Below are 27,408 nucleotides of genomic sequence, written 5' to 3'. Positions count from 1 at the left end.
TCGTTTTTTATAAAAAAGAGCCCTGGGGTTTGGGGCTCCTGGGGGGGGGGGGGGCTCTTCATGCCACATGCATGTGTAAGAATCTCAAGTTGTCTGCTTTTCAGTCTTCCTAATAGTTTATCAGCTTCATACCTACAGTGGACCAAAACACTGCATTAGAGGGGGAAAAAAAAACACATGAAAGAAAATGCTATAAACGCTCACCTTGCTCCCAAATTCCAGCTGCTTCCTGTCGCTAATGTAACTGGGCCTCACAGAAGGATCTTGGGAAAGCTCAGGATGACAATTCTCATAAATGGATTCCACAGCACTGTATAGGAGTGTATTCTCAAAAGATTTGGAATCCTCAGCTTTCCCAAGATCCCTCAAAACTACCCAAAGATGTCATCTCACCCATGCAAGACTGGGAGTAAGGTAAGTGTGTTTTATGATTTTCTCTCAAAGTGTTTTTTATTCAACTTCCATAATGCAACACTGACAGCAGGGGATAAATAGCAGCCATAACAGCGGACCTTGCATTTTATTGCAGGGTCCAGTTTAATATACGTTCACTTTTATTTATGCATGAGAAAATATTAAAAACCCTGATTTGATAATCATTAAAGAAGAAAATATTCACAGCGCTCCATCCATGTTTTGAAGAGAAAGACCAGGTTGATCAACCAACATAGAAATTAAGTTAGACGGGATTGTGATCTGAATGCTTAAAACGTTTTTCCTAAAACACTTGTCTGACTCATGCATACTAATAATGTCTCGGCTCTCCATTATATTTTAGAGTTGATATTCAAAAACCCCATGACTCCTCCATATTTTAAATTATGTCCAATCAATTATTTTGTTCATAGGCCAAAGTTATCCATAACTTCCTTTTCATACATCAAAAACATGTAGATGCTCGACAGCCTACATCCAATGTATCTGGGGGTGTCTTTCTTAGCTAGGTCCTCCTTTTAGACTTGATCACACTGTCACATACTAGGCAACACATCTGGCAGTAACAGTGGACCTGTGTGGAAGTTTTGGTGGCTCTCATTTGATAAATTCTACTTGAGCACTGCTCCATGTGATCCAATTCAAAATTCAGACCATTTATCTTTCTGTAAACTAATATACACTCAGTGGCCAGATTATTATGACCACCCCATCAGTTCTTCGTTGGGCCACGAGATGACTCCACGGGATGACTTTGTTGGGCCGCCTCGTGACTCCACGAGATATTGAAAGGTGATGCGAGGAATCTGACACTGCACTGTTGCCCTTCTGTTGTCTTGTACCAGTCTTGCCACTCTCCGTTCTGCCCTAACATTGACTAGTCGCTGACGGCCACAATTCGCACGTTCAGACCCAGATTTTCGGCTGACAGTCCAGTCTTTAAACACTTTAACAATGATCCCCTCTTGAACGTTTAACGAATTCTGCTGTTTTGCTGATACTCGCTCCATGGCTCCGCGCCAACAATCATTCCACGTTCAAAGGCTGTTAAATCGCGTTGTTTACCCATATCTTCAGAAAGAAATCATGTCTACTGTCGTGGTAAACAACCTGCTTCCCTATTTATAAGGGTCTGGCCCTCTAGCAACTTCAGCGCAAAATTATAGCTAATTAGAGCTAATTTGCCTACAAACGTCAGCTGGCCATAATAATCTGGCCACTCAGTGTAGATATTCAAAATATAAGTGTATATCAGTGTATGCAGTAGGATAACACTTTGCAAGTAAAATAGACAAGAATATATCTTTTACTTACTAGTTTGATGTTCTGGACTTCCTCACTAATACTGAGTAGGGCATCGCTTCCATTCTAAATATAATTATAATAATGATATTAATAATAATCATCATCATCTTAAAAAAACTAAATATATTTTGGGTTATCTTATATGTCTGTACAATACAAAAGCTAAGGTGAAAAATAATCTTACCTCCACTGGCTGACTGCTTTCATCATTCTGAAAAATAAAATACATTTCCATTTAATAATATTAAACTTTGATATTATTGTATGTAAACAATTACTACATTATATAAGTCTGTCTTATATTTTTAAAAACTTTCACAAAATGATTACATTGTAACATACTTACAGGGTGGCAGCTACACATGAGGGTTTTAAGGACACCTAAACGCAAATGTTGATATAAAACTATGATAAAGCAAACCTTGCATGAAGATGCACGATGACCTTATTGCCTAGCTCCCACTTCCATCCCCCAAATAAGAACAGTGAATTCAAAACATTGAAGGCGGAAGTGCTATCACTTTGCCATTTGGCAGGATCTTGGAAAAGCTGAGGATGCCAAGTAGTCAATTAAAAGCCAATTTTTTTTTCCATTATGTTTAATTTAAAAAAATATATTTTTAATTTGCATTTTTTTTTATTTAGGGGTGAGGTGCAAGGCAATAAGTGGACCTTGCATTTTCAGGTCTGCTTGAATAATCTTGCTAGAGTAGATATATAAACAGTAACAGAAGCTCTAAAATATTTACCTTGGAGAAAATCCTGTTCCAGGTTGCCACACAAGAAAAAGCCTTGGTTGACCAATCCTCCCCTTCAACAGAGATCATGTGACCAGTTTCCTGGCCTTTTGGTTATGGAAGCAGCACTGGAGCTGCAGTAAAGAGACCAAAGTCAGCATTTCTCTCTTTTTTAGCCCTTCTTCTTACCCTTTTTTTGATGGCTGTTAAGGCTAAACTCCAAGTATAAATATTTATTTTTATGAATTAATATTAGGCGTTCATTGAATGGATGAAGGGTGGTGACATCAAGGCACTGCCCCTTGTCCAATCAGAGAACGCTTAGTACTCATTCATAAAATTTCTAGGTGCTTATTGAATGGCCACTGTGCTGAGTGAGCGACCAGACTGTTTTTACAGCAGAGGAGAAGTTGCTCAGCAAAGTGGCTGTGTAGGACACGTAAGATCGCTGTAAAGCACTATAGTAGCTGCGTAAGTATATATACATACATTAGGCCACACCGGACCAGTGTAAGTATATTTATATCCGGAGTCCTGCTTTAAAAAGAGATCCAGTCACAATTGGAATTATGACTGAATCTGATTGTTTAGTTTTAAAATATTATAACAATGCCAGCTTACATATAAAAAGATTTATTATAATTGCATCCTTTCTTAGCTTTACATACTATGTTAAAATCTATGTTTAAATTGGGTTCAGGGGTCACCTTAAGTTGCTGACCTCCCAACTGCCTGACCTCACACACAATACACTCGAAGCTTGAGGACAGAATGTTAGGTCGGGCAGATCACTGGGCAGCAAATGGCAAACTTCACTCCATTACTCAAACAGAAAAAGCTGACACAGGCAAAGTAAATAAAGCTAAAATAGGGCAAATGTAAATCTTTCACATGAAAGCGCTGCATGTCTATGATACGTTTAGACTGATTATTCAAATCCCAAGAAAGACGGCTTGGGATTGGTTTTCTTTTAGTTATCATTGTAGTATAGGTCTACCTAAAATTGCCATGAGGTTAACTTCTTATTCACTTACATTACATGCAACGTGCTGCTGTGGAAACTAGCTATGTGCTAATGTGAACAGGTAAAGCTCTTGTAGATGATCATGTAAACAAGGTATAACATTTGTCCCTCTCTTCCTCTCTCATTACTAATATTTTTATTGTCTCTCTTTGTATATACTGTATACACACATAGAGAAACTATTGTATAACAATATTAAATGAGAGAGGAAGAGAGGGACAAATGTTATACCTTGTTTACATGATCATCTACAACCCCAATTCCAGAAAAGTTGGGACGCTGTAAAATCTACATAAAACAGAATGCAATGATTTGCAAATCTCATAAACTCATATTTTATTCACAATAGAAAATAGAAAACATAAAATATTTCAACTGAGATATGAACCATTTTAAGAAAAAAAAATAAGATAATTTTGAAATTGATGGCAGCAACCCATTTCAAAAAACTTGGGGCAGGGCCATGTTTACCACGGTGTAGCATCCCCTCTTCTTTTAACAACACTATGTAAACGTCTGGGAACTGAGGAGACCAGTTGCTGGAGTTTTGGGAGAGGAATGTTGTCCCCTTCTTGCCCGATATAGGATTCTAACTGCTCAACAGTCCTGGGTCTTCTTTGGGGTGTTTTTCGTTTCAAGATGCACCAAATATTTTTGGTGAAAGGTCTGGACTGCAGGTAGGCCAGTTTAGCACTCTGACTCTTCTACTATGAAGCCATGCTGTTGCCATAGATGCAGTATGCGGTTTAGCATCGTCCTGCTGAAATATGCAAGACATTCCCTGAAAAAGACGTCGTCTGGATGGGAGCATATGCTGCTCTAAAACCTGGATATATCTTTCAGCATTGATTGCGCCATTCCAGATGTGCAAGCTGCCCATTCCATACACACTAATGCACCCCATACCATTAGAGATGCAGGCTTTTGAACTGAGCACTGACAACAAGCCTGAAGATGCCTCTCCTCTTAAGTCCGGAGGACATGGTGCCCATGGTTGCTAAAAAGAATGTAACATTTTGGTTCGCTTGACCACAGAACAGTTTTCCACTTTGTAACAGAGCTTTTACCCAGAGAAGAGAGCGGGGTTTCAAGATCATGTTCAGATATGGTTTTTACTTTGCATGATAGAGCTTTAACTTGTATTTTTGAATGGCACGGTGAATTGTCTCCACATACAGTGACTTTTGGAAGTATTCCTGAGCCCATGCAGGGATGTCCATCGCAGAATCATGACTGTTTTTAATGCAGTGCTATCTGAGGACCCGAAGATCACGGGCATCCAATGTTGCGTTTCAGCCTTGTCCCTTGAGCACAGAGATTTCTCCTGATTCTCTGAATCTTTTGATGATATTATGTAGTGTAGATGATGATATATTTAAAGTCTTTCCAATTTTACATTGAGGAACATTATTCTGAAATTGACAATTTTTACACCCAGCTCTTCACAGATTGGTGAACCTCGGCCTGTAACGTCTCCACGAACCGCAAGGCCGCTTGCGTCCCAGCGTGGAACGCATCGGCCGCGTCACGTTGGGAGCTTCCCTTCCTGTAGGGGAGGTCCCATGAGTTCCACGGTGGAACGCGGAAGTGACAGCACGTTCCAAGTCTCCACTTCCGCGTTCGCCGGCTATTTAAGGCTCACCTGAGAGCATTCCACTATTGGGTTTGATGCCCCATCCACGCAAGGAGCCTCAACTCCCCTTCTCCCAGCTACAGCCTCTTCAAGCCAGGATCGCCTGCTACATTTGGACTCTCCAACTTCACTCCAATCCTTAGGAGACTCAGGGAAACCAGCCTCTAAGCACAAGTACTGGTATTTGTGGGGGAATGTTATCTAGTCTGCTGGCTTGTACTGAATAGCAATTACTTGGAGCTGTAATTGAACTTACTATATGCTGACACCTGGCTAATACCGGAACCTGTTTAATCTAACACTGTTCATCTGTCATAGCTACCTAGAGACTGATTACTGGAATTATCCAGTACTATTTCATTTGATTCTAATATACCTAACAAGGTCATGAGGTGAATAACCATTATTAGGTCTCTCCTTATATTTACGTTTATGTGGCATATGATGCATGAATCACTCACTCTCCGTTTAAGATTGAGAGAGACGCCTGGGATTCTAGCCTGATTGCCATACCTGGAACCACATAAGGATTTGGTCCGCAGCTGCGATCCACTAAATCCTCAAAATCCAAGGGAGCATTACACGGCCCATCTTTACTTCTGAGACACACTTTTTATACCCAGTCATGTTACTGACCTTTTGCCAATTAACCTTAGTTCTCCCAGCACTTCCTTGTTAGTACCACTTACTTTGCCAGCTTTTTGTTGCCCTGTCCCAACTTTTTGGAGACGTGTTGCCGCCATCAATTTCAAAATGACCTTTTTTTTTAAATAAATAGTTTATTTTTTTTAAATAGTTAATTTCCTCAGTTTGAACATTTGATATGATTTCTATTTTCTATTGTGAATAAAATACGGGTTTATGAGATTTGCAGATCATTGCATTTCTGTTTTTATGTAGATTTTACACAGAGTCCCAACTTTTCTGGAATTGGGGTTTGTACAAGAGCTTTACTTGTTCACATTGACACATACCTATATATAAATGCTGACAATGCCGTGGTCATACAGCACGTTATAAGTCCCACAGTGGCACAGCTGAGCACAGATACCCAGAACCATATTTTTAGTGCTGTTTCTGAATCAGGGGAATGGGGAGATATTATTGACTTTCTTGGATAGGAAGTTTTGTGGATTCTTGGGAATATTGTCCAAAACTAAATTATATATGGACAAGGTCATAATAAGCACTTGTAAACAGAGTTATAAGCATACTGTGAATGGGAAATTACATAGCATTTGCAGTATTACCAAAGGCTGGAGACATGGTTGTGTACAGACAATACTGAAATGATAGGTTAGTAGAAGTGGGAAAACACACAACCCACAAGTATAACAAACAAAACATTGGCTTAGCACTGTGGAGTATCCACACTAAGCATGCTACAGTAAAATCAGTGCCATCCATGAATTCAGCATCCCTGTGCTGTGTCCCCAGTGTCCACTAGTGGAAAGCAGGAACAGAACTTTGTCTTTTGTCTCCTCCAGGAGACTCCATTGGTGAGAGGGCATAGTTTGCCTCAAGACAAGAGTTGCCCTCTATGCACATCCTTATTACCCTCTATATTGTCTTCCTACATAACCTATAAGAGTTCTATGTGCGGCCAGTAGAGGGAGACAATCCATTGAGCAAGTACTGGCTTCAACAAGTGGATCTAGAATCAAAGAAATAATAAAGCTGAACTCCAGGCACTGAACTGAATTCATTTGAGAATTTATATCTGACTAGAGTTCCCCTTTAAACAGAACTTGGCAAAAAATAAAAATGCCCATATGCAATTTGTTTTAAAAAATACAGTCTGTCTGGTTGTCATCTGCATTATTCCTTTACTAATTAGCAGGTTACTGACCTGGAACAAGGATGCAGATTGGGAGTTCTGACATCACTGACTGCATGCTTGCTCCAGGTCACTGCCTGTTTAGTAATAGAGGATGCCATTTTTCATTTGACTTGCCATGTGTTGAAAAAAACAGCTGTGTGTCGGTTTGCAACCTATGAGACTGTTTGGTTAAAGTCCATTTATGCTCTTGAGCTCAGTTAACACAGGAGCGGTTGTCCGCACGTATTCGGCCCGCTCTAAACAGAAAAAACAATGCACATTATTGTGCACTGTTCAGACTTTTGTACCGCACGACCCACAAAATAGTACAAGCATGATTGTTTTACAGATTCCGCACGTTCGCAGCTATATAATATAGTGGGTGAAAGATGTTTGCGTTGCCGCACAGTCTTCGATGCGGAAAACACAAACACTATATGTGAATGGAGCCTTAGAGTCATCTTGCATGATCCTGTTATTACAATACATGTTCAGGGGACAGGAATATAGAAACTGTGCATCAGTCCATTACTGAACCTTTGGCCCTGATAACAGCTGCCACACATCATGTCTATGACTCCACAAAAGTTGTAGCATGGAATCATGTGGCCAGACAAAATGCCAATGCCGATATTCCTGCCCACTGCAAATGAATATGGCAATTTCTCATTTGTAGGATCGATACCCTTGAGCCTCCAGTATTAGTTGTGGAACCCCACCATTGTACTGTAATGTTAATTCTTGGACCCAAGCTACTCATCTCCCACTTGTCATCCACCAAGGGCCACCTAAACACTTAGGGGTCCTTTCACAAAGCTGCCGAAGAATTCAGCTGTAGCTCTGGCTGATCAGTCGAACCGAAGGGCTGCTGTATGGGCTATTCACTATAGCCCGTACAGTTCCCAAAGTGGTCCGGGCTGCTCAGTCGAGCCGATGGCACATGCTTCGGCTCGACTGAGCCGAAGCGACAGCCGAAGTGGGCCGTACGCCTCGCAAATGACAGCTGATCGAGAGATCACGTCTGGCTCCGCCCAGTTGTAATGACAGATCAGCGTCCCCAAATTACCTGGGGACACTAATCTGTCATTAAACAATAACAACTGGGGGGAGTTGTTATTCATTTATCAACTTCCCCCAGTTGTTATTCATTGGCCGGGACCTGCTAGAAGACTCTAGCAGGTGCTGGCCAATAGGAAACAGTTGGGCGGAGCTAGCTGTCACTGCTAGCTTCGCCCATTTAAAAAAAACTATCTTTATTTCTTTTTTACATTTATTAATTATTTAAACGTGTTTTTCAACTTTTTTTTACTATTTGCTATTCTGCTCAGTACCACGGAGGTACCAAGCAAAATAGCCGGGCCGAATGCAGCTTGGCTATTCACTCACTGCCATTCGGCCCCTATGTCGATAGCATGTGAGCTTCGGCTCAGCCTATCCAGATGTTGGATCGGCTCAGTCAAAGTCCTTCTGCACTTCGGCTCAGCCAAACATGCAGAGCATGTTCGGCTGACCTATATGCAGCCAAAGGCAGCCGATGTACGGATGATTTCGTTGTTTGGCTCACTTCACTTCGGCTCGGTTATTCACTCGGCTGCCTTTGGCAACTTTGTGAATAACCCTTTTAGTTTCTTGTGTCCTTGTCTATTCACAAATGACTGCTTTTGAAGAACCCAAAAACTCAAACATGTCTTTCAGACTCTGGCAGTCATCTCTTTGTAAAAACCTACTCTCAGTAACCTGGTAAAAACCAACAATTGCATTGTAAATCTCTCTTTCTATAGCTGCATAGAGTTGCAAAATTTAAAAGTAACGGAATGTACAATTCTGCTGCAGGGTCAAAGTTTTTTTTTCACTGTCAAATGAGCACATATAAACAGTGGATAACATTGGATTTCCATTAATATAGATTCTTTAAAGTAGGAAGACCAGATGTGTCTGATTTTTAGCGAAAGTCCCAGTTTCAAAATGAAAAGTAAACCTTCCCAGTTAATATTACCTTTGACCATGTCAGACTGCCCAGCCAGGTCATGAACCTGGAAGTTTACTAGTGTAAAAGCTGTAATAGTTGATAGTAAAATGTCAGCAATTCTTGGCTCCTGCTGCCATATTGGGCTTGTGAGCCAAGTGGGACAAATACAGTAAGACTACAATAATGAGTTTGGCATGGTCTGAGCCTATTAATGGCTTTCTGGCCTCATAGTGTCAGTGGGCCTACACAAACTGGGCACCTCAGTTAAAGTGACATTAAAGGATAATTTTTTTTCCCTTCCCCCAATGTTAATATTAGCACTTACCTTAAATGAGAAATATGGGGTTAAGGCTTTTCCCCATAGTTCTCCTTAGGGTAACGGGAGGACACAAACTAGCGTCCTCCCGTCACCCTAGGCTCAGTATACCGCGAGCTACAGCTCACGGTATACTGAGACGCTGCAGTATACCGCGATCTGCTGCTCGTGGTGTACTGAGGCGCCGCAGCTGAAGCGGATCCCGACAATTGTGCCGGGATCCGACCAGCTGCGTGACTGACAGCTGGCTCTGCCTATCTAGAGGCAGAGCCAGCTGTACCCACCCCCCTCACCCGTCCGTTCCGCCAGTCAGCGCTGGCGGATCGGAGCGGGGAGGGGGGAATCCAGCCCCTCCCATCACGGCAGAGAGCCGTGACAGGATCAAGAGGTGAGCGAACGCCGGTATGTGTTCGCTCACCTCCCGATCTACTGAGCCGACCTGTGACAGTCTCATTGTGAGTGCTTTTCACTCACCTCATAGTTCTCCTTTAAATAATGTCTCTTAATCCGATCTTCTTCTTCTTTCCTGATGTTTTCATCTGTCCCTGCAGCGCTGCGGCGGCTCTACGATCCAGCGCTGACTCCTCTGTCCCTTCAGGCACTTCCGATCCACCGGTGTCTGCATGCGGGTGCACGCGTCCATAGACTTAACTTACGTCTTTGCTCGTCTCCCGGCCAAGAATCCGAACTGCGCATGCGCCCGCCCCAAGATGCTTTGCGGCCACCCGAACAGTGTAGTTTTCTCGGCGGGAGCGCGCAAAGAAAAAAAGGTAAGTTTAAACCGCTGTTATAGCGGGCTTTTTTTTAAAAAACTGTTTGTCTATATCTAGTGCTTGATAGCAGTAGATATAGGCAAAAAAACGGGAGGGTTTAGAACCCCTTTAATATATAAAGAGCTCACCAATCCATTCATCTTCATTATAGTTTATTCTAAAAGAAAAGGCTGTCGAGACCCCTGGCCCAGCATCAGGTCAGGCACAGTGTCAGTGCTGTAGAACTTGTTTTAACTGCTATTGATTAACATGACTGTAAAAGTCAGTGAGCTCTACTGTAGCCATCTACATGTGTTACTGAATTTCCCTGTTTAATTACAGTGAGCAGTTTTACGTTCACTGTAAAAAGGATATCAATAAGATACGGCTGTAATGAAAATGAATGGAACATTTCCTACATATATAGCACAAGTTAACAAAAACTCATCAAGCTCCAGTGATTTTCTTCTTCAATGTGTTAATTAGCACTTGGGAAGCGTCCCGGACTTTTTTTTCTCCCAAGCATAACAAATCAGCAGGCTGTTTAACTGATAAGCTGAAGAGAAAAGGCAGCTCAACATAAATTTCAGTTTGCTTAAAGGAGAACTATGAGGTGAGTGCTTTTCACCCACCTCATAGTTCTAGGCGACCTGTGACAATGAGACTGTCACAGGTCGGCTCAGTAGATCGGGAGGTGAGCGAACACATACCAGCGTTCGCTCACCTCTCGATCCTGTCATTGCTCTCTGCCGTGACAGGGGAAGGGCTGGATTGCCCCCTCCCCGCTCCGATTTGTCAGCGCTGACTGGCGGAACGGACGGGGGAGGGGGCGGGTACAGCTGGCTCTGCCTCTAGATAGGCAAAGCCAGCTGTCAGTCACGCAGCTGGGCGGATCCCGGCACAATTGTCGGGATCCGCTTCAGCTGCGGCGTCTTAGTATACTGCGAGCAGCTCGCGGTATACTGAGCCTAGGGTGACAGGAGGACGCTAGTATGTGTCCTCCCGTTACCCTAAGGAGAAATATGGGGAAAAGCCTTACCCCCATAGTTCTCCTTTAAAGGATAAGTCTATTTTCCAATAACTAAAGACCAATTGGCCCTCCTTACCCTCCTCATCTAAAGTATACAACATAGAGCTTGAATTAGAGCCCGAGCAGTGTTGCTCTCTACTGAAAGGTGGCTGGTAGTGAAGTATTGTACAAGAACTGCTCCTGGCCATAGAGCAAAAAGGGGATCATGTTTCCTTGCTCGACCCAAGAGATGGTTGTAAAATAATTATATGTAGTGGAAACTGATCATTACACACTTCCATATGGTCCTTTTATGTATGAGTTTACGTAACACATTTAAGATTCTCAGAACAGACGCAAAACATTCAGTTCTTGTGCTTGGCGGAATTTACAGCAAAATGGACCTACCACAGTCACACACTCTCTACAGCCAATTTCAACAGAGGAGAGATTAAAAGTACATTTGATGGCCAAAAGCTTATGGACACCCATGAGCCTTTTGGATAACCCATTTCAAAACAATGAATATGGAATTGGCCCACCCTTTGCAGGTATAACAGCCTCCAATCTTCTGAGAAGACTTTGCACAATATTTTAACATTTGTCTATGGCAGTGGTTCTCAACCTGTGTAACCTCAGGACCCACATTTGTCCTTGGTCATTAAGTCGTGACCCAAGTCACACTGCAATGGAACGCATGGCATTAAGGTACTGTGCGCTTTGTGTGTGTACGAACAAAGGTGGGAGGTGCATTTGGGGTACCATTCAAATGAATGGCAACGCAAAACACACCTCCCACACCAGAATGCATTGTAGGTGGGATTTGTGTGGTACAGTTTAACGCACTGTACTAGTGTGAACGGGCCCTCAAAAACACTGACATACATACACAGACACAATCTCACATAAACACACACACTCTAATTTTTTTGTTTTTTAAGGTCAATCCAGCCTCCCTATCTTACGAGAACTGGAGTGGATCCTCAGCCTCGGGTCCAGTGTAGTCTGCTGTGCTGTGACAGATCTCCATCCATATGTGCATTGCTTGTACAGATCCCTGCATTGCCTGTAGAGGTGCTGGGAGCCAGAATGTGACGTCACTCCGGTCCAGGCACCTCTACAGGACATGTGAGGGAGTTGTAAACAATGCACATATGGATGGAGCTCCCTCAGGCCATAGTCCCATCCCACCTCAAGCATATTTTGAATCTCTGCTTGCAGTGCTGGGGGGAGGCTGAGGAGCCTCTCGCCTAGAAAAGTGGAAGTCATGTGGCTACCCACTGAACACGGGGTCACGACCCACCAGTTGAGAACCTTGGGTCTATGGGAATCGGTGCCAAATAAATTTGTGAGGTCAGGTACTGATGTTGGATAAAAAGAACTGGCTCACAATTGAAGTTCCAAATTGTCCCAAAATTAGCTTCAGAGTTGAGGTTAGGGCTGTTTGTCGGCTATTCAAGTTCTTCCACACCAAACTCATCAAACCATGTCTTTGTGTGGCTGGCTTTGGGCACAGTCATGCTGGGGCAAAAAGACCTTAACCAAACTATTGCTACAAGTTTAAACATGCACAATTGTCTTAAATATCTTTGTATGCGGTATCACTAAAAGTACCCTTCACTGGAAACACATGAACTCGATAATTTGGGGGATGTCCACATTCTTCTGTAGGTTGTTTTGGATGGTAAAAATAAACTTATGTAATTATAATTCAGGCAGTATTCCTGGTGGGATTTGAATCTAGGAGCCCTACACTGGTAAAAATTCAACCACTGTGCTGTCCAAATGGATTTTTTTCTAACGAACTAATCTTCTTCTAGGGAAGAGATCCCTACCAAATGGTGAAGTAATCCCACCAAATGACACAGCACACAGCCTTTTTGAAAGCCTTCTTTTAGACCTCATTTCATAATAACTGTAGCTGCCCTGAGGACTTTATTGTAACCACCCAGCTTTTGTTCTCATCTTTAAAGCAACAAAAATTAATCAAAAAGTAAATGATCACAGAATAATCAGAAAAACAAAAAGCTTACCTCTCCCACTGCCCATGCGACCAAACACATCTCCAGTGAAGCGAAGAGAAATCACTGGCCAAAATCCTTCTAAAAACTGACACTTCCAGGAGTGTTGGTCCCCTGTGACCCAATGTCCTGTAGCAACATAGAGGTCGAGGGGAAGAACTACTAAGTGCAAGGAGATCAACACTCCTGTGAGTTTCAGTTTCTACAGAGACTTCTATTTCTCTTCGTTGGAGAAGTGCTCATTGGCACCAACACTGGTAGAGGAAAGTTATTTCTTCTTTGCCGGTAGGCAATTTTTTTTGTGCTAGAGCCGCATCCACCGGAGGTTCACCATTGGTGGCTGCCCAATGACTGGAGAAAGAAGACACCAGTCTGGCAGCAACAAAGTGACCATAAGGAGCATGAGCCTTGAATCGCTGGAGGAGGAAAAACACCCAAACTCAATCATTTGCAGGAATGTCCACATTATTCTGGGCATAGAGTGTAGGTTGTAATAAATCCACACAATGGTAATGCAGGTACTATTCCTAGTGGGAACTAAACCTCCTGGGGACCTGCGGTGGCTCAGTTCCGCTTTAACTCCTAACCTAAGTCAGTTTAATTGGTTTAGTTAGAAACGATTCCCAATGATTCACCCCTATACCTAACACCTTGTTACACTGACAGATCTTTTTAAGTTTTCTGCTCCTTTAACAAGAGAACTTTGTACTTAAAAATAACAGCACAATAAATCCTCTGATGATTATCTCATGAGTTTTCTACTTTAAATTATTCAAGGCTGGTAACTTTTCCAGCTGAATTATTGATAAGCTTGCTTTTTTAAAAGATGTGACATCTGCATTGGCAAAGTCTGAGTACTCTGCAAACTTTGAATCCGAAACTCAAGCCTAACTGTGGGCAGATAAGAAAAAACACCATTGAATCCAGTCATGTATTCATTAAAAATAAATAAAAATACTTTGTGACCTTAGGAGATTCTGCCTGAGGTGGCGGCCTTATTATAGAGATGGCCCTTGGAACATAGTATATAAAGCTCTCCTATACTGTACTGCATATAAGCTAATGCCCCATTAAATGAAAAAAAACGTATAAGGCCTCTTGAACACAGGTTCATAAGGATGTTGAATGTAAATTGCAGGTGTATGCTTGCCCCCGAAATAATCAGCTGTAGTATACAGTCGCCTATAGTAGTGAATGGGTGGAGGCAGCTATATATGGGTTTAAGCTGCTACTTGTGTAAGCCCGCGCATGAGTATGGGCATACAACCCTTCAAGCCGCAGTGTAAATCCACGTACATCCATCTAGATCCATTCTTTACTATGGGTGGCTGTATGCCCATAGTACTGTTGCAGTATACAGCTTTACAAACAAGTACATTGTGCAGAGCAGTGACTCATGGCAACTCATGGCAACTTCCTACTGAGCTGTCCTTTAGTGGACAGCTCAGTAGGAAGTTTCAGTCAGACAAACAACAGTAACCACTGTCTATTGTGCTTTCTCTTTAGATAACACATATTGCTCTGAGAATCCTTTATTGTGTATTTAAGGTTCATTTGTAAAAGAAAGATTGTATTTAGATAGTAAAATATAGATAGTAAATTAGATAAAAAATAAAACCTAAAAAAGACAACTAATTATAATTCTATGTAGGTTATTAAAACCAATTGTAGGGTCCACTTTGGCATCCTTCTGTGGTCTCAGAAACTGAATGGCATAGGAATATAGTGACAGCTAATATTTTTTTTTATGCCCAGGTGTCTAGGTTCACTACACCCACTGGGGGCTGCTCCAGCCAAGCTGCATGGTGGCACTGCCATGTATGAATATAATTCAAGTCTGCATTAGAAGAGCCGGCCGTTTAAGGCTTAATTCAGCTTTCTTGACTATGTTTCATGTTACACCCATATTTAGAGTGTAAAATGAAACATAGTCAGAACGCAGACCTCCTACCCCATCCCACCACCCAACTTAGCTGAATTACAGGGTTCTTCTCCCTGCAGGCCACAGCGGTTGTTTAAATTCGGTAAGGCTCCACACAGCAGCTTCATCCATTCACACATCCCTTGACAGGATCTGTGAATGGAAAAACTACATGGTGACATCACCACACTTGCATTCCATTGACGCTTCCCCCGATCCATGTTACTGCATGTCTGTACCTCTACTGATTGCGGTTGCAATGCTTTACTTTTTTTACTGGCTCCTATGCAAAAAAAATGCACACTTTTTTTAATGAAGTGTGAATAGTTTTTTTGCAAAAGGTGGACTTTGCTTTTAACAGTGACACCAATCAAATAGCAAAGACTGTCGAAAGAACTCAGACTGGTAGTCCAGTCACCACTGTGCTCTAGGCCCTGTCTATGATCCCCTTATTTCAAAGAGGTCCCATGTTCATTCATTCTCCAGCACTCTTTAAACAAAGACCTTTTAACATGCAGAGTCAGTAAATAAAGGGCCCCATCATGAAGCAATACCCACATATAAACTGACTGTCCAAAAAAAAAGTCACCACCTGGATTTAGCTAAGCAAGTATTTCAGAGCCTTCCACTGGAGAATTACTCAGGTAAGGTCTAAGTTTAGAAACATTATGTGCCCAAAGAAGTTAGTTAAGCTGTCTACCTGAATATCTGAATATACAGAATGACCAGGTTTTTGGCACATTGAGCATATTCCAAGATGACAATGCCAGGATTCATGGGGCTCAAATTGTGAAAGATGGGTTCAGGGAGCATGATACTTCATTTTCATACATGGATTGGCCACCACAAAATCCAGACCTTAATCACAATGAGAATCTTTGGGATGTGCTGGAGAAGACTTTACACAGAGGTCAGACTCTCCCATTATTACTACAAGATCTTGGTGAAAAGTGAATGCAACTCTGGACGGAAATAAATGTTGTGACATTGCATAAAATTATTAAAATTATGCCAACAGCGAATGCGTGCTATAATCAAAGCTAAAGGAGGTCCAACTAAATATAAGGGTGTAACTATTTTTTTTAGACAGGCAGTGTATGTCATTACTGCACAAGGAGAGATACTCCTCAATGTAAATATGTATATAATTATAGTCAGCAGGAACCAGGTTTAAAATAGTTGCATTATTAAACTCCCCAAATAGCACGTGATGCAAATATAGCATATCATGTGGCATCAGCTGTGTTGTCATGTAAGACAAAGTAGTGGGTGTCTGAACAGGTGTTAGCTAAGGTTAAATACAACTTATTATTAGTAGATATGTATTCCCTACTGTATGTGCTCCTTACTGATACAGTCTGTATTTATGGTGAGACACGTACCTTCTTCTTGTCTTCGTCTTCCCTTTTCTTTATGTTATAGATGACTTGGAAAAGATCCTTGAGATCCACCACTAGAGGTTCAGCCTAAAGCAAGACACACATGCAAAAGTTTAAATTATGCTGAAGATTAATTTATTAATTATATTGCCTAGATATTATATGCCTACGTAATGAAGTTAAAGATGCAAGTCTTTTTGTGTTTTTCCTTTATTTTGCTCGGTAGTAGTTTAGTAGTAAGGACTTCATTTGGTTTAAAAATAACTTTTTCATCTTTCATTATTGTGGCGTAGAAAAAAATAAAGGACAAATTGCAGAATAAAATTAGAACTTTATGGCCAAACTGTATTTTTTATTTTTTAACTTTGTTTTGCCTTTAAAATATACAGAAAAGATAATATATCTTTGAAGACAATTCCATAAAAAAAGATCTTTGTCCCAAAAATCAATAAATGCTGCTCTTTTGCCTCATAAGTAATAAAGAAATAGGCCTAAGGCTAAAAAGTGAAAATCGCTTTGAAGTTGAACTGGTTAAAGGATTTCCAAGAAAAACAGACAGTGATAATTGGGTTTTACACTGCAGCAGCAACATTCAGAATAAGCAGAAACAGCAATATGTTTACTGCACCATAGAAAATAATATAAAGGCCTATTTATGTGTTCCACCTCTAGGACCGGTTCGCACCACAAAGTCTGCGTTCCAGAGCGTTCGGCCTCTGGAAGGTACTGGAACGCAAGCTGGCCGGCTCCCTGCGTTCAGGGGTGGGAGGGGGTGCGGTGGTGTATTGAAGTTAATGCTACCACAGCCACGGCCCCCTGCCCGCAGTGCGATTGCCCGCACCCGGATTTTGCGATAAAGTTGACAACTTTTTCAATAATCGATTATAATCGATTATGTCGATTAGTTGTTGCAGCCCTAATCTGCACATTGCACTGGACCGGAATACAGGCACTAATGTGCCTGCATGCGGGGGGCATGGCTGCAGTGCCATTGACTTCAATGCACCGTAGGCAGCCAAGTGAAAGACCGACCTGAAGCGAAGTGAGCCGAACGCCGACACGAACATCTGGATCGGCGAAGCCGAACCTCCGGCAGGCTACTCGCTGCTGTTCGGTCAAATCTTATAGATGCCCGCCAGGAGTGAGTGAATAGCCGAATGTCGGCTGGCTCCACCCAGCTGTCAGAAGCAGGCTGTCTGCTGGCCAATGGCCGGCCGCACTGCCAGCTTCAGCTTTCAGCGCGGCTCAGCCGAGCCGAGGCATATGCCTTTGGCTCTACTATTGTGAATAGCCCTTACAGGCCGAAGCTAGCCGAAGGATCGGCCGAAGCTACGGCTAGATCCTTCAGCTGCTTCGTGAATAGACCCCTTAGTCTTCTCACCAGATTGTAAGCTCTCATGAGCAGGGCCCTACTAACCCTCCAGTATTGAAATTGTATTGTAACTGTAATGTCTTGATTTTGTAAAGTGCTATGCAAACTGTTGGCGCTATATAAATCCTGTATAATATTAGTTAGATCTTCATAGTTAGAGCCAACGTGTCACACGTCGACTCTGAAGATCGTGAAGTCAGCAAACACATACCGTTGCTCGCTCACTTCCCGATCATTTCCCTGCAGAGAGCGGTGACTGTCGGGCACCTCTCCCTGCAGGGATTCCCCCCTCCCCTCTCCGATCCTCCAGCGCTGAGTGGTGGAGCCTACAGGGGCGCGCACAGCTGGCTCTGCCTCTAGATAGGGAAAGCCCGCTGTCACTCACGCAGCTGGTTGGATCCAGACAGTGTTGTTGGGATCCGTCTCGGCTGCGGCACTCTCAGTATATGGCGGGCAGTAGCCCGCCATATACTGAGCTTTGGGTCACAGGAGGATGTTAGTATACAGTATGTCCTCCCGTGTCCCTATAGAGAACAATGGGATAAAAAGATTACCCCTATAGTTCTCTTTTAAGTATAGATTTATGTTTGTTCCATGCAAGTATAAATTCACCTCCTCTTGACTAACTCATTACCTGTGCTGGACGTCTGTTCCAAGAATTAAAAACTCAATAAAATAACACTTTCTAAGGTTTGCTTTGAACTTTCCTCATGCTCGTTTGAGGTCATGTCCCTGTGTTCTTGATCATAGCTTCATATTAAAAATGCTGTCCTCTTGAACATTATGCACACCCTTAATGCATTCCTAGGTTTTACTCAAGCCCCCTCCTACCTTTCCTCAAGACTGTACAAATTGAGTTCCTCCTGATATGTTTTAACTCTAATTACTTTCACCATTTTTGTTGCCCATCTCTGGACTCTCAAAGTGTATAAATAGATCTGAGAAGAGCTCTTAGCAGTTCATACAGTACATAAGAATACACTTTATTGCATTTAGCCTGCCACAGCATCAAAATTGGTTCCTAATTTAGTTAAACCCTATCATGTCCCCAATGTATTGAAACTCTGTGCAATCGTACCTGCTGTGCTGTTTTTATGGCAAAAAACTGATGCTGTCCTTCAGCACCACAAACGTATCCAAAAGCCCGATTGTCTGTCACATCTCGAGCAATGAAGGAAATCTTGTTAACTGGATGTTCATGCTCGATTACCTACAATGGGATTGAAAGCAAACACAGCTAATTATTTTTTTTTGCAAGGTTTATAAACTGTTTTTTAGGTAAATAGCACAAGTCAAAACATAAAGCTGAAAGTGGTACTAAAATCCCATGATGCTAATGCACCAGGAAAACAGTAAACAGGTATGTTTATTTACCTAGTACAGAGTAGAAGGGTATTTTTCAAGTAATCGCCCTGTGTTGGTAATTGAAACACACCTGTACCCAGACTATGCACATTAAAGTGTTTCCATATACTGAGCAAGCACTTTAATGTGACTCTAAACTCAGGAGTTAAATCTTAAAAATCCATTCAAGTACCTAAACTATTAACAAAAATGTATCTTATTTGTTTATCACTCGGCACCGGAGTGAGATAAATAATTATCGGACCTCTATTTACAGTTAAAGTGACAGTAAACTCAGGATGTTAACCTTAAAAATATATTCAAGTACCTTAACTATTAACAAAAATGTATCTTTTTTGTGTATCACTCGGCTGGTGATCCTCAAATCATCTCTGAATTGGTGCTGACACTGTCCTTCCTTCTGGAGGGGGGCTACTTTTGTTCCCCATGGTCCCTGTATGTGTTGTAAAGTAGCCACCACTCTAAAAAAAAACTTGCATACGTGGTGGACTACAATCTCAATACGAATTAGTAAACTAAACATGAGATTGCAGTCCATCACGTGAGTGAGCTTGGAGCAGTGGCTGCTTTACAACACACACACAGGGAGCAGAGGGAACAAAAGTAGCCACCCTCCAGAAGGAAGGACAGTATCAGCACCAATTCAGAGATGATTTGAGGATCTACAGCCGAGTGATACACAAATAGGATACTTTTTGTTAATAGTTCAGGCACTTGAATGCGTTTTTAAGGTTTAATTCTTCAGTTTAGTGTCACTTAAAGGCCTCCATTTACATTATTGTTCCAGTGCACTTTTCCACAACGTGCGGAATAGCAATTTGGTGAGGTGCTGGTCCTTTTTTTGGGCTATTGAGGCTCGTTGCCAGCCCAATAATTTTGAATGGGCAGTCTGATGCAGCACACATTATCGTAATGTACCTCAGCGGTTGTTGTGATCCTAGCTTAAAAAAAATATATACTTCACCTCTGTATAGGAATTGTGGAGAAATGTATGTTCCACATTCACAGAGGTACAGAAATCACAGCTCCCCTCTTTCTATATTCCATACCAGCAGCTAGCGACTTGGCAGCCTGCCAGCCTTCTAATTAAAATTTTACAGATTAACATTACATCAGACTTCAATGTCTTTGTTGTGATATTTGAGATTGCATTATTTCCCACTACACGCAGCTACAGAAATCAGTGACAGCTTGTTTTAAAGCTCTCTTACTGCTTGTTAAGAATACTATAATGTCTGTAGCCTGGGCACAGGTTCACTTGTGCCGCCTGCTGTAGCTTGACCCCAACCATTATGGAGATTTCATTGAGAGGCAGGGGACAAAATATAGTGCTAACAGGCATGCATGACCTTTTATTACCATGCTGAAAAACATATTTAAAATGACACTAAATTCAGGAGTTACATTAAAAAAATGAATTCAAGTATTAACTATTAACACAAAATTATCTTATTTGTGCATCACTCGGCTGTAGATCCTCAAATCATCTCTGAATTGGTGCTGACACTGTCCTTCCTTCTGGAGGGGGGCTACTTTTCTTCCCCATGGTCCCTGTGTGTACTGTAAATCAGCCACCGCTCTAAGCTAACTCTCATGATGGGCTACAAACTCAATACAAATTAGAGATTTGCATGGAAACAACTATACATGAGATTGTAGTCCATCAAAGGAGTGAGCTTGGAGCGGTGGCTACTTTACAACACACAAAGGGACCATGGGGAAGAAAATAAGCCACCCTCCAGAAGGAAGGACAGTGTCAGCACCAATTCAGAGATGATTTGAGGATCTACAGCCGAGTTATACACACATGAGTTACATTGCTATTAATAGTTCAGGTACTTGAATGCATTTTTAAGGTTTAAGACTGCACATTATCAAGCACAACTGGAAGTGTTAGAGTTTCTCCCAATCCCTGCCACTGTCTCTTTTGCTAGACAGCTTGGCCTGCATGTAAATGTGAAGAAAAATACAAATAATTGTTATTTAAAATAACGACAGGAATTGATGTAATGCATATTATCATTACATGTATTAAACGCATGCAGTTATCAAAACACAATAACAACAGCAGACCTTTAAGCCTTTAATAAAACATGTCTCCCTATTGTGAATATAAATTAATTTTTTTTTTTCATATGACATTAAACCTGTGAATGATGCATAAAATAAAACTATACTGAGAGGAGGAATACATTATAGCGCAGGTTATTCTATCCGTCTTGGCTGTCACATCAGCTCTGCTTATTGAAAACATCATTTTCTCTGAACACTCATCAATAAATAAAGGCGCCTGTTACACTATGCGCAATATGCACTGTGAGAGACCTTCACATGACCTTTATCAATGGCTCTTGCTTAGCTTGCATGAATGACGGATGAGAGCTGTAAATAGCAGACAACACTAATAAATATGCAACCATGCAGTCCACGTCACATTTTCTGCAACAAAGATTTTAATGTTGCTTATTATATTTTAGGTTGACTATAAGACTTTATTAAAATCTGCTTCCATCAATCAGTTTATACATTGTATGGCGTTAAGGTATAGTGAACCCTATACCATCCTGTAATGAAGCCATGGTAATTGTAGACGGTGGAGGACCTGCCACACAAATTCTATACCCCACCCCTGCCCTCCATCATACTATTCACACCGGGTAAAAAGTCAGCTCATGGATGAGTTTGTCTGTGTTGATTTCTAAAATGTGAGAGCAGGCAGAGAACAGCAATGCTTGACATGAAAAATTTACAAGCCAAGGCATTTAGTTTTGGTCAGAGAAGTGAAGGGGTTAAACATCTGTTGGGTTTAATTACTGTTTGTGTTCCCAGTGGGGAGATTTTCCTATCTGAAATAGAGTCTGGAAGGGGGAGAACCTCTGTCAGGCTTTTCTCTTCACTTACTACATGGCACCAGGACAGGAAGTGGCATAAAATCTCTCCAACGGGGAAACAGATTGGAATTAAAGTCTGCCAGATGTTATCACCCTTGCCCACTCTATACAATTGCTGAAGACTTTGAAATGACATTGTCAAAAGAAGTGTTTAAAAGAAGACTTCTTATACTTACCTCTCCAGTGGAACGGCGAGTCCTCGCTTTGTTCTTTCCAAGGGATATAGGGGTTTATTCACTGAAGGCAAACAGGCCATTCACTATGCAAGGGAATTATTCCTTAGCTTAGTCAATGGGGCGAATCTCTGTTGACTTCTATCATCTAATCACGTGCAAGCAGCAATAGGTTTTTTGGTAAATTTATTCCACATAAGTGGATATCCTTTGTAAAGTGGATTTTCACTTTTGTACTTTTTTTAATGTGACACTGAAAAAATATAATGAACAAAACGCATACAAATGTTAAAAAAGTTTAAATATTAATGGTTAGAAAAAAAGAAATAAAAATGCGGAAAAATAATACGGTAGCTAAGGGGAGAAGGGGACAAATAAGTTAAATATGACCTATTGGGGCAAACTAAGGGTTAATATGGGATTGAATAGGAGCAAATTGTACTTAAAAAACAGTAACAGGGTTATTCACAAAAGGGTGAAGAGTTTGGAGAAGGCAGGAGAAGTGAACAGTCTAGTCCAAAATATGTGATTTGGAAAAATTCTCCAATTCAGTTCACTTTCCAGTTCAGCTATGTTGTCCTAGATTGTTCACTTCTCCTGCCTTCTCCAAACTCTTCACCCTTTTGTGAATAACTCTGTATATTTTTACTTATCAGGTTGATTTAACTGACATCATATGCAGAATTAAGCTCATCCCTGTGACCTACAGGGGAATTAAACAGTGAAAAGACTCGGCACACTATGCATGCATTATATACTTTCATTAAGTTTTTTGGGTGTGTATAGCATGCCTAATGTCTACAACTGGATAATATTAAATGTCACCTCTAAAACCTAACCTAAAATCCTAATCTTAAAGGAGAACTATAGGGTCAGTGTTTTTCCCCATAGTTCTCCTTAGGGTAACAGGAGGACACAAACTAGCGTCCTCCCGTTACCCTAAGCTCAGTATACCGCGAGCTACAGCTCGCGGTATACTGAGACGCCGCACCTGGAGCGGATCCCGACTTAGACGTTGGGATCCGCCCAGCTGCATGAGTGACAGCTGTCTCTGCCTACCTACAGGCAGAGCCAGCTGTACCCGCCCCCTCCCCGTCCATTCCGCCAGTCAGCGCTGGCAGATCGGAGCGGGGAGAGGGGAATCCAGCCCCTCCGCCTGTCACGGCAGAGAGCCGTGACAGGATCGAGAGGTGAGCGAACCCGGTATGTGTTCGCTCACCTCCCGATCTACTGAGCCGACCTGTGACAGTCTCATTGTCACAGGTCGGCTAGAACTATGAGGTGAGTGGAAATCACTCATCTCATAGTTCTCCTTTAACACCTTACAACCTGCACTTACATTGTCAGAGCCAAAAGTGCAGCTACTAAATTCTCACAGTTCTGCATTGCTCGTCACATCTCAAAGATTGAAACACAGCTTTCTGTGTTCTTGTCGGGGAGACTTCCCCTCACTTATTATTATGTCACTGGAACAGGAAATCAGGGAAACTCTTCTAAACCGGGACATAGTAATAAAAAAACTAAAAAATTCTAACCATTCAGCATTGCAAAATCATCCAACTGGCTTCAGTTTGGCTTTAGGAAATTCAACAGCTAAAAGGACACTTCGGTAAAACTTCACAACCACTGTAGATGAACACAACGTAATTCAACACTGAAACATAAAACCTCACTGACGGGTCTGTGGTCATCCTTGGATTAAATGGGAAATGACTGCAGTTTCTTCCAAAATCAAAATCCCTTTTCAGTAAACTCATTTTAAAAGTTCCTACAAATAGGACACAGCCCTGTTAATTGGAAGTCGGTGTTATTTTTGTGTCCCCAGAAGACGGTGTGGGCACATTACTGCCTTTGTGTGTTAAATCTCAAACGTCTGTTGAAAGCAAACCCCGCAGTCACACCATGGCTGGATGCAATATTTAAACAGCTGTGGATCATAAACTTTAGTAAACTTTTAACAGCTAAAGTGTCCAGTGACAGAAAAAAACTGCATTTACAGGAATGTTATGTTCCAGATGACTAAGGCTGGAGCAAGCACAAGCGTTAGAATATTTGTCTTCATGTGTTTTATCACTTCATTTATTTCTTCCACGTAACAAGAAACAAAATGCATGCTGGAGCTTTGGGCTTGTGGTTGGAATCCTTCTCTAAGTAAGATAGTCATAAAGTCATTAAAGAGACAGTTTACCCAAAACTCATAGTTCAGTATTTCGAAAATGCTGACACATATATCTCCTAAGGACTATATTGGTCGATCTCTGGGTTTCTAGGTTTGTACACCCACTCTGGCCTTTATGAGGGGCCCTACTCTCCCTGTTGGATTTTTTTATTTATTACATATTATGGAGACTGTAAAACGAAGAGCTGGGACACACAGAGGTTGATGGGACACACAAAGGTGAACGGGAACACCCAAAACTCTCAGATTTTATTCTAAGGGGCCTGTTCACATCTAAACGATGTGCTGCTGCTTGTCTTGCCAAAGATGTATAGACACTTCTTTGGGGCAGGAGCGTGCATTTTTAGCCCCAAAGAATTCAATGGGAGCTCCTGAAAACATGGGTAGCACATGGTTTCTGTGTGTTTTCATGCCTAATAACCAGTCTTCTCCTGCTTTCCATTGGACAAACAAAAATGAAGATGTTTAAAAATGAAGCAGAAATGCGTTTATAATTGAATGTGAAAATGCTACAAAAACAAATAGCTTAAGTGTGATGTTAAGCTTAAGGCGGTGAGATCTTGCTGTTGATGTATTCAAGGAAGCCAGGGGACCACTTACCCCACCCTTCCGACTGAAAAGCAATTTCGTCCCTGGTGGCCAGTTCCAGTCGATTGAAACATTTATACGCACTGTAAAGCATGATGTGCTACAGACAAATCAAAAAATGAAACCCCGTTTAAATCTGACCAGAGAAGATCGTACTGCACTATTAGCCTTGCAGAAAGACACCACCATCATTATCAAACCAGCAGATAAAGGGGGTGCCATTGTCATTATGGATTATAGTGAGTACAGACAAGGTATGCTGTTACTACTATCAGATACATCCAGCTACCAACCTGTCCCATATGAAGGTCTACGTGCAATCCAGACAGGATTGACATCCATTATTGATTTGGGCATAGCTAATTCATGGATCAGTGAAACAGTAGCAGAATTTCTAAACCATGAGCACGCACGGACACCAGTCCTCTATGGATTGCCCAAAATTTTTTTTTCCATTCGGCACCTCCCACAGTAATTATACACCTAACAGCCAGCGTTTGATCTAACTTTTATAATCAAACTGACTGTATGAGTGGTTTACTATCACCCCAATGCTCAAGGTAAAATTCGCATTGTGAGCCCTTGGGCTACTGACCCTGGGTGAGTCACACTTATATGTGCTGTTGGGAGTCACTGATGGTTTAATAGATATGGCTAGTATTTACATCATTCTGCACACGTCCTTTTCAAATACTTAACGGCAGGGGTGACGTCATACCGACGCCCTAGGTGGATGGGAGTGGTTTCACAGCACCCAGTTGATTGGTATGTCTAGGTATATATTGTTGTATGTCTTTCACTTCACTGTTATCTCTAAGCCTGATGAAGGGGACCCTGCGAGGCCCCGAAAGCGCTTGCCAATGAGATACAGCTATTGGCAATAAAATATTTTGCTTTTTCAACTCATGGTGTGCTGGTGACATTTTTCTACCACTTACCCCACCAGGTACCACCTATAAATAAATTATTGATTTTGACCCATACAAACACACAACAGGCAAAAATAAGTCCATATACAGTTTTCTTTATGTTTTACAAATGTAATGGGAAAACACTGCTTTCAATGTCTTCTTGCATGCATACTCATACCCATGTTGATTGTCACTTATGTTATATTGCTTTAACCACGTTTCAAAAAAAAAATAAGAATTAAAACAATGAAATTCTTGTGAAGGAAAATATTGCTCTTTGGTAAACTGGCCCTTTAATATATATTTAGAATGGACTGAAATGAATAAACAAGAATCCTGCTCTCAGTTATTTCTGATGGCCACTGCCAAACTATCTTTTCACTTTAGTCCAGCCAGTCCTTAGGGTTCCTTAGGGTCCCTCGTGCTCTATAACTGCTAACTTTCCATGCGGGGCTCAGCGGGAAGGGTATTAGGCTTCCCGTCAGAGCAACACTTGTTATTTGCCTGGGAGTCCCTCTCCATTACTGAGAAGCTACAGTAGTGGAGATGTTCTTATAAATAGTGTCTATAACAGGAGATACACTCCAGCTACCCAGGGGATAGAAAATGAACAATGTTATGCTTGATTTGAAATGTGCCAGAATTTGTAAAACTTACACCTGTTTTTTCATCAATTATCTTTATGCCAGAAAGTGAAATGTTCACCCAGATCCTCTGCTTGTGCTGTCCCTGAGAACGGGCTGCCACTGCCATTCCCTGCCGAAGGAAAACATAAAGGTAATTCAGAAACTCTAAAACAATTACAGATCATTACTACATAATGCATTACTTCTCAGCCACCGATTAGATTCAAACTTTCAGCCTACAAGATTTATTTTCCATTGCAGGTGTTTAACTGTTTAGTGGCTATAGGACAATACAAAAGATTTCTAATTAGAGATACAATGACAAATGAGACCCAAGTTGCTTGATAAACTGAGTTTTACATGGAAGAGCATTCAGCAGACTCATAGGGGTCTATTCACGAAGCCGCCGAAGGATCTGGCCGTAGCTTCGGCCGATCCTTCGGCTAGCTTCGGCCCCAGGAACCGAAGGGGTGCTGTAGCCCGTACAGCTCACAATAGCCCGTACAGCTCCCGAACATGGCCGAGCGGCTCAGACGAGCCGAACGCATATGCATCGGCTCGGCTGAGCTTTGCTGAAAGCCGAAGCTTGCCGAGCGGCCGGCCGACAGCCTGCTTCTGACAGCTGGGCGGAGCTAGCCATGATCTTACGGCTGGCTCCGGCCACTTGTAGAGAAATCAGCATCCCTGGTTACCTGCTAACCAGGGGCACTGATCTCCAAACAGCTAACTCTCCCTGGCGCCCCGGGAGTCTCCTGCTCCTGGCCGCCAATGAGAGAAACACTGCTGTGCCTTTTTTTCTTTATTCTGACACGGAGCGATGTCAGAATAGCCAATAGTTAACGAGCATTGTACCCGCCCTCTGCTGCAGTTCTCCATCAGGTCCATCAGCAGAGGGCGGGTACAATGCTAGTTTACTATTGGCTATTGCAAATTGAAATAGCCAATAGTAATGTACCAATGCTTTTCAATGGGAATTTTTTTTT

General features: G+C 41.9%; 1 protein-coding gene across 1 annotated transcript in view; it reads right to left on the bottom strand.

The window, feature by feature from the left end:
* Positions 1 to 27,408, bottom strand: part of DAB2 (DAB2, clathrin adaptor protein) — a gene marked incomplete at its 5' end in the record, with an annotated part of 86,054 nt that overhangs the window by 56,565 nt on the left and 2,081 nt on the right. Inside the window, 5 exons of the mRNA XM_018554385.1 lie at positions 1,750 to 1,803; positions 1,925 to 1,951; positions 16,324 to 16,407; positions 18,771 to 18,902; positions 26,457 to 26,555. Of these exons, the coding sequence (XP_018409887.1) occupies positions 1,750 to 1,803; positions 1,925 to 1,951; positions 16,324 to 16,407; positions 18,771 to 18,902; positions 26,457 to 26,555 (396 nt within the window). The remainder of the gene's footprint in view (positions 1 to 1,749; positions 1,804 to 1,924; positions 1,952 to 16,323; positions 16,408 to 18,770; positions 18,903 to 26,456; positions 26,556 to 27,408) is intronic.

The sequence above is a fragment of the Nanorana parkeri genome, unplaced genomic scaffold (genome assembly GCF_000935625.1).
Source record: "Nanorana parkeri isolate BGI_ZX_2015 unplaced genomic scaffold, ASM93562v1 scaffold156, whole genome shotgun sequence".
NCBI classification, from domain to species: Eukaryota; Metazoa; Chordata; class Amphibia; order Anura; family Dicroglossidae; genus Nanorana; species Nanorana parkeri.
Note: the sequence above shows the minus strand (reverse complement) of the source record. Positions and strands in the feature narration are given on the sequence as shown.